This window comes from Silene latifolia, chromosome 7, assembly GCF_048544455.1.
Source record: "Silene latifolia isolate original U9 population chromosome 7, ASM4854445v1, whole genome shotgun sequence".
NCBI classification, from domain to species: Eukaryota; Viridiplantae; Streptophyta; class Magnoliopsida; order Caryophyllales; family Caryophyllaceae; genus Silene; species Silene latifolia.
In genome coordinates this window covers 124,599,397-124,607,584 of record NC_133532.1, presented here as the reverse complement: position 1 = coordinate 124,607,584, position 8,188 = coordinate 124,599,397, and the positions used below count along the sequence as shown (strand labels likewise).

General features: G+C 34.6%; 1 protein-coding gene across 2 annotated transcripts; it reads left to right on the top strand.

The window, feature by feature from the left end:
• Window positions 1-6,169: 6,169 nt before the first annotated feature.
• Window positions 6,170-7,836, top strand: LOC141591362 (F-box protein SKIP27-like). 2 transcript variants are annotated; one of them, XM_074411675.1, is made up of 4 exons: window positions 6,170-6,251; window positions 6,602-6,810; window positions 7,197-7,271; window positions 7,364-7,836. In XM_074411675.1, the coding sequence occupies exons 2-4, from the start codon at window positions 6,610-6,612 to the stop codon at window positions 7,625-7,627; spliced, it is 540 nt and encodes a 179-aa protein (XP_074267776.1). In that variant the 5' UTR covers window positions 6,170-6,251; window positions 6,602-6,609; the 3' UTR covers window positions 7,628-7,836. The 2 variants fall into 2 exon arrangements, with proteins under 2 accessions (XP_074267776.1, XP_074267777.1); XM_074411676.1 differs by lacking the exon at window positions 6,170-6,251 and adding an exon at window positions 6,283-6,374.
• Window positions 7,837-8,188: the final 352 nt, after the last annotated feature.

The following is an 8,188-nucleotide window of genomic DNA, read 5'->3' as shown; positions in this document are numbered from 1 at the left end:
CGTTGCTACTCAAGTTTTGCGCGGCCGCTTTATCTGACCTGAGGAATTTTCTATGTGATTTCCGGAGAATTTTGTTCCGGGACCCTGGGCTCCCGAAAAACCGTGTATTACACACTTCAATTTGAGCTGTTCGGGAGGTCGTACCGGAAGCGGTTTCTTTTTCTCCCGGTATTTCAATCACGCGTCTGACAGCATTTCAGGAGTTAACCTATTCGATTCAGCCTCAAATAACGAGCATTAATCCGTTTTTCACGATTATTCGAGGTTCGACGAATGCTGGTTTATGGCATACCGGCACCCCCAAATGTCTTACGTTGCTACTCAAATTTTGCGTGACCGCTTTATCTGACCCGAGGAACTTTCTATGTGATTTCCGGAGAATTTTGTTCCGGGACCCTCGGCTTCCGAAAAACCGTATATATACACTTCAATTTGAGCTGTTCGGGAGGTCGTACCGGACCCGGTTTATTTTTCTCCCGGTTTTTCAATCACGCGTCCGAGGTCATAAATTCAGGAGTTAACCTATTCAATTCAGCCTCAAATAACGAGTATCAATCCATTTTTCATGATTATCCGAGGTTCGACGAATGCGGGTTTATGGCATACCGGCGCCCCGAAATGTCTTTCGTTGTTACTCAAATTTTGCGTGGCCGCTTTATCTGACCCGAGGAACTTTCTATGTGATTTCCGGAGAATTTTTTTCCGGGAACCTGGGCTCCCGAAAAACCGTGTATTATACACTTTAATTTGAGTCGTTCGGGAGGTCGTACCGGACTCGGTTTCTTTTTCTCCCGGTTTTTCAATCACGCGTCCGAGGTCATTTCTGGAGTTAACCTATTCGATTTAGCCTCAAATAACGAGCATTAAACGAATATTAATCCATTTTTCACGATTATCCGAGGTTCGACGAATACGGGTTTTTGGCATACCGGCAAACCCAAATGTCTTCCGTTGTTACTCGGATTTTGCGTCGCCGCTTTATTTGACCTGAGTAACTTTCTATGTGATTGCCGGGGAGACTTTGTTCCGGGACCCTGGACTCCCGAAAAACCGTGTATTATACACTTCAATTTGAGCTGTCGGGAGGTCGTACCGGACTCGGTTTCTTTTTCTCCCGGTTGTTCAATCACGCGTCCGAGGTCATTTAAGGAGTTAACCTATTCGATTTAGCCTCAAATAACGAGCATTAATCCAGTTTTCACTATTATCCGAGGTTCGACGAATGTTGGTTTATGGCATACCGGCACCCCCAAATGTCTTCCGTTGCCACTCAAATTTTGCGTGGCCGCTTTATATTGCCCGAGAAATTTTCTATGTGATTTCCGGAGAATTTTGTTCCGGGACCCTGGACTCCTGAAAAACCGTGTATTATACACTTCAATTTGAGCCGTTCGGGAGGTCGTACTGGACCGGTTTCTTTTTCTCCCAGTTTTTCAATCACGCGTCCGAAGTCATTTCAAGAGTTAACCTATTCGATTCAGCCTCAAATAACGAGCATTAATTCATTTTTCACGATTATCCGAGGTTCGACAAATGCTGGTTTATGGCATACCGGCACCCCCAAATGTCTTCCGTTTCTACTCAAATTTTGCGTGGCCGCTTTATTTGACCCGAGGAACTTTCTGTGATTTCCGGAGAATTTTTTTCCGGGATCCTGGACTCCCGAAAAACCGTGTATTATACACTTCAATTTGAGCCGTTCGGGAGGTCGTACCGGACCCGGTTTCTTTTTCTCCCGGTTTTTTAGTCACACGTTCGAGGTCATTTCAGGAGTTAACCTCTTCGATTCAGCCTCAAATAACGAGCATTAATCCATTTTTCACGATTATCCGAGGTTCAACGAATGCTGGTTTATGGCATACCGGCATCCCCAAATGTCTTCCGTTGCTACTCAAATTTTGCGTGGCCGCTTTATTTGATCCGAGGAACTTTCTATGTAATTTCCGAAGAATTTTATTCCGGAACCCTGGACTCCCGAAAAATCGTGTATTATACAGTTCAATTTGAGCTGTTTGGGACTTACTTAGGACGCCACTAATTGCGCCCCCACCCAAGCCCATAGCAAAATACAACCGTCACACGTAATTGGGGTTTCAATAGGTCTTGGTATAGACGGGTGGGGCGAACAGACGGGTAAAGACTTCTAATAAAATGGGTAGGGGGGACAAGGTGGGGCACTCCCATGTGCTTCCCACTTTATGGTAAATGGGTATTTTGTGAGAAGAAATGGTATCCGTCTATACGTATAGACGGATAGTGTCCGTCTATATTGAGAATTTGTGTTGGGGTTTACATTGACGCGCTATTAAGTCTTGGCCCATTACACACGGCTAATTACTTGACCCGTTTTTCACTTTTTATCTAGTGTTTTTTTAGCCAATTAACAAAAGTCAAAGTCAACTTGGTCAATTTATGTTGGCTCCAAATCAGGTCAACCCCACCATAGTAAGAACAAATTGGAGTTAGACCAAATGTTTAAGATCTACTATTGCATCAATAAACCCACTAAATTTTCTGACTACTCATATAAAATAGACAATATATTATGAATTATAATAGGTTGAAATAATTTAATTATGTATTTTTTTTTCTCGAACTAGCTCTTGTTTCTCATTACTAAAATTTTATACAAGTCCTTTGCTATATGTGTAAAGCCGCCACAATTTCTACTTTTTTACTGTGTTAATTTTACATTGGTTAAAATCTGGAATAAGTGGCCGCGCATAAATCTACAAATATTGTGAACATCTTCACTCAGTGGCCGAATCTAAGGGGTAATTAAGAGGACTTGAGGAGCGCTCTCGCCCTCGTTGAACATTAGATTTTTATAAATTTTTACGTAAAATTTTCGTTCTTTCCACCTATCTTATTTTTTGTTATTACTATTTTACCCTCACTGAAATCTGTCACGTCCGTTAAATTCAAATCCTACCTCCATCATTAATCATACTCCGTAGAAAGAACCATTGGATGGGAATCAAAGCAAGGAACGTGAAAACCAAGTACAAGTAACTCTTAACCATGAAGATAACTATATTAATTAAATCACACATTTTCATTTGTGTCGGATATATCCATCGCAAATTTGTTAACATGTCAAAATATAGGTAGATACGATAAAAGTAGAGTGCATATATAAGAAGCAGCATTGTATCTATTTTATTTTATCTACTCACATGAATAATACTTGACTCATCGCAAATTTATAACGAATATACTCGTCATAAGAGAGACTTGCTCTAATTAAATTTTACATATGTACAGAACAAAATGAATGGGTTTGCTAGACATAGTACACAAGTGGTACACATTTATTCAATCAAGAAAATAAGATAAGGGTGAAAGGAATAAAGCACAAATGTGAAATAGTATATTGTTGGATTATATAATTGGTACGATAGACAACAAAAGTGAATGAATTAGTGTGCCATACGCCAATAGGTACTTCAACATTGTGAAAATTTTATCCCCAACCTACATAAATAAAGATGCACATATTCTTGTTATAGTGGGAGATATTCGTCTATAGTTATAGACAGACTAAATATTCATCCATTTTAAACATAAGACAAGCAACAAATTACATGATGGGGTCCAAAAATATCACCCTTTTAAGCATATTTGATTCGTCTTTCACTTTAGACGAATTTATCCATATATAGTGAGACTAATTAATAAATCTAATTAACAAATATAAATAATGAACTACTTCGTATAGTGTGATTATTGACAAACTTACTATTTCGCAGCTATCTATAATGTTTGTGAAAAAACTTCCTAAATTATATACGCTTCGTTATAAACCTGTAATAACAAAATAAATCACAAGAATTGTGTCTTTATTTTTTCCCGAAACCCAAAATTTACTTTTTCATTACCAAAACTATATTTTACTACTATGTTAGTGAATAAAGGGTAAACTATCTACAAAACATTTTGTGTTAAAAAGGAGTTTTTTTTTTTTTTCTAACATAAGCTAAACACAAAGATGACTTACCTAATTAATTTAAATCCAATATAATCAACCATGCTAGAAGTATTTTACCTACCTATATCTTACCTAAAAGTCAACTAAACCACCATTCCCACATTATTATAGTCACTCACATATCATGTCCCACTAAAGCCCTGGCTTTTCCCCAAATTAAGCATAAATCCATTATTAGCACACAACCCACTTATTAGCCACCAAAATCAACCCACATAATAAAACAAAAATTATAATAAAAAATCTAATAAAATAAATAAATTCTTCAATAATGACTTGACATTACTATTATGGTAAAACAACCTAATTAGCTAAAATCCCCTTAAAAAAGCCGCATCTAGAGTTTTTCACCATCAAGTAAATAATTTACCTTTAATTTATTTTTACCTCACAAAATAATGTAAACATTATTCATTAGGAGTTGGGAAGAAAAATAGTCGATCACTATCAAGATTTCAATTTTCTTTTGTATATATAGATTATGTTATTTTAAACTTTTTATCATTAAATGATTTATAATCTTATCTTTATTAATTCAGAAGACAATACTCAATCCAGGACGTGCCACGTCATTAATTCAACCTTTTTTTTTTGGAAATACATGTTATGATGGGACCCGTTAGTGTGCAATGTATTTATTTCTTCGTAATTCTATTATACAAACATGCGACAAATTCCGTCTTAGAACAAATACTATGAAATAATTTTATACATTCCGAATAAATGAAATTAATGGCAAGCGGAATGAATTACAAATCGGAATAAATGAAACTAATTACAAATAAATGAATTACATAATTTTTTTTAAAAAAATAATAATAAAATTACATAATTACGAGAAGGAATTACATTTAATTACGGGATTGAATTACATATAATGCGAATAAATTACATGCATAATTTTTAAAGACTAGATAGTACGATATATTTTTTTTAAAAAAATATTCTTTCTTATTTCCTCTTAAACCATTACATGTGAATACGTATTTGTAACAAATTTAAACATTAATTATGTAGATTGCTGATTTAGACCAACTAGATATGTACAATACAAATGCAAAAAAAAAAAAAAAATACATCCAAAAACATTAATACGGGCCAAAATACATACCCGTGCAATTTTGCACGGGTTTAAAACTAGTAAAAGACTTTCTAATAACGAATATTAGGGGTTTGTTTGGTTGCCCCTGTAAAAATTAATGAAATTTTTTTTTTCTATGAATTGCAAAAAAGAGAGTTGTTTGGTTGCCTTATTTTTGCAAAAATGGGGAAGTGGAACTTTTCATGTAATTGACTCTCTAAAAAAATTTAGGAAGTTGTTTATCAACACCTGTAATTTGCAATTCTCATGAATTAAGTTCTCACATAGGTAACTAAGCACTTTTTAAAATTTTCATGAATTAGGAAAGAGAGTTTATTTTCGATGATGTTCTACTTCACATGAATTTACACTTCCCGCATTAATCAAAGTATCAAACGACCCCTAGTAATGATAATAAGGTAACAACCGTCAACTGCGGATTCCCGATTATACAAACACAAATTCCTATTTAAGACGGATTAAATATGACCCATTTACATAAATACGACAAACATCTTATTAATTCTTAGGAGTCGTTTGGTTCGCTGAGGGAATTGAAGTTCCAAGGAATTAAGAGATCCCGTGATTTTATAAATCACATGAAATTGGAAAAAGTTGTTTGATTGGAATGTGGGAAGTGAATTCCACAGGAATTTCCACTTACCTAAGGGGGACCTAGGTAAGCAACTTCCCACATCATGGAGGAATTTGAGTTCCTATGGAACTTCAATTCATATGATTTGGGGCAAACAAACAACTCCCCTATTTTACAAATCACATGAATTACAATTCATGTGTTTTAGAATGGGTAACCAAACAACCCCTCAGATATTACATTTTTGACATTTTTGTCTTATTTTTACAAGTGAGATATTATTTGACCCTCCAATAGAATCCCGTGTAGCAAAAAGAGACTCGACATAGCCCACCAAAATCCTACGTCATCTGAATCATCCCACGTTCTCGCCTCAACGAACCACTTCCCGCCACCTGTCTACATTTTCCTCGAACGGCTACTCAAACCATTTTCCTTTTTTTCAAAAATAAAAACAAACCGTACCCTCTATAAATACAACCGTCCTACCAAAAACCCACTTTCCCATTTTTACCCTTTCCCCATTAAAATCTGACCTTATATTTCCCCTCTCTAAAAAAAAGTTCTATTTCACCTCATTTTTACAAGTAAGTATTTCCCGGCTAATAATTTTTCTGTAAAACCGTCTTATTTTGCACCGACTCGAAAATTTTAGCTATTAAGTTCTTACTTTCTCCAAAATGTAGAAAATTTACTCTACTTAAAACTAGGTGAAATTTATTTAAATTTCATTGAGGTTCAACTCTCATAACCTTTTCGACCAGTAGTTATTGTGTAAGACGGTTGTAAATTGTGTCGAGTCGAAACATTTAGCAATTAAATGCTTAATTACTTAGTAGGAGTCAACCTTTGTTATTGGAATTGTAATTTCTCATATGAACCAAACAATAAGATAAATTGTTGCTAATATTTGAGAACATTTAATTGAATTTTTCAGGTGAATGTATGGCGTTGACGAAGAGCTTAAGTTTCTCATTACGAAGAAAACGAGTATTAATATCTGATAATAATAATAATAGCTGCTCCTGCAAATTGATCAACGAACAATTTTGTTTAATTACTCCTATGAAAAAAAAGCGATGTTTTCCAGAAATTCATTATCAATGTTCGTCGTCTTTGCTTGAAGATTTACCTCAAGAACTTCTGGTAATTTTTTAATTCAACTTTTTAGCTTCAATTTTGCTTAATTTTGTTGTAATTAGTGATTTTATTGAATTAGTTCGATCTTTTAAGCTTCAATTTGCTTAATTATGTTGCGAATTGTATGAAAATGCTGTAATTAGTGATTTTATTGCTGATTTATTGAATTAAATTGATTAATTTGATTAATTATGATGTTAATTCAACAGTTTTAGCTTCAATTTGCTTAATTATGATGCGAATTGTACGAAGCTTGCTGTAATTAGCGATTTCATTTTGTTTATTTAGTTAATTCAATTATTTAAGCTTCAATTTGCGTAATTATGATGATAATTAGTTTTAATTAGTAATTTGAGTGTTAATTAATAATTATTGAACTGATTTTGTTGCAGATTAAGGTAGTATGTGGAGTTGATCATGACGACCTAAAACAACTCTTCCTCGTATCGAAAACGGTTCGCGATTCGGTAAGTTTAATCGATTTCGTCGTAAATTATACTTCAATTGTTGTTATTTGATTAATTTTGGAGAATTAATAGTTTAATTTTGATTAATGCAGGCAATAATAGCGAAAAACATGCATTTCGCATACAGTACACCGTCAAAAACAAAAGCATTCCGAAATTCAATCGAAATGCTGAATAATCTGGAAAATTTCGACGAAATTATCGTTCCAAATGCTCCGAAACAAGCTCATCGGAAGATGAAACGATGTCGTTTTGAACAAAAAACGCACGGAAACGTCGCCGCCGCGTTATTCGCCGACGAGGATGTGGTGCAGAGTTGGCCGAGGAGAAGTTTATTTACGAACATCGACAGTTAAATTTTTTTTTACTGTTTACTGTAAATTATTAGTTTTTTTCTTAAAATTATATAATTAGTTTTTTTAGGTTAGAGTTTTAGCATATTAGGATTTCTTCAATTAGTTCATTGAAGATGTGAAGTGGTTACTTATTAAAGTTGCTACAATAAACTTTGTATTATTATTATCACGAATCAAAAACTTTGTATATAATAAGAGCGATAGTTAAGCGATTCTGAAGTTGTTAGTATATTATCTCATTAGTTCAATGTTGTTTGGTTTCGTTGCAATTTAAAGCAAAATTATGAAAGGTGGTATTCGTGATCTGAGTTCAAACCCGTAGCATTGAAATCGCCCTTACTCCCTTACGGCCTTTCCCTTTGAAATCCATTGCCTTAATTATACAAAAGTTATCTAAAACGAGTCTACTAATAGAAACACCATAACTCATTTGTTCTAAAAGTTATCTAAGCTGCCAAAAAAAAAGTTATCTAGACTTCGAGCCTCATCATCACTCCCTAAAAGGGTGGTTGACCAGTGTGACGTGGTTTCTGAGGATATCACGTATACCCTGGAGGTTTG

Excerpts from the sequence above, each read along its gene's own strand:
- LOC141591362 (XM_074411675.1), top strand. The coding sequence starts at position 6,610 with ATGGCGTTGACGAAGAGCTTAAGTTTCTCATTACGAAGAAAACGAGTA. Across the intron at positions 6,811-7,196 it reads ATTTACCTCAAGAACTTCTG|ATTAAGGTAGTATGTGGAGT; the intron begins GTAATTTTTTAA and ends ATTTTGTTGCAG. Across the intron at positions 7,272-7,363 it reads CGAAAACGGTTCGCGATTCG|GCAATAATAGCGAAAAACAT; the intron begins GTAAGTTTAATC and ends TGATTAATGCAG.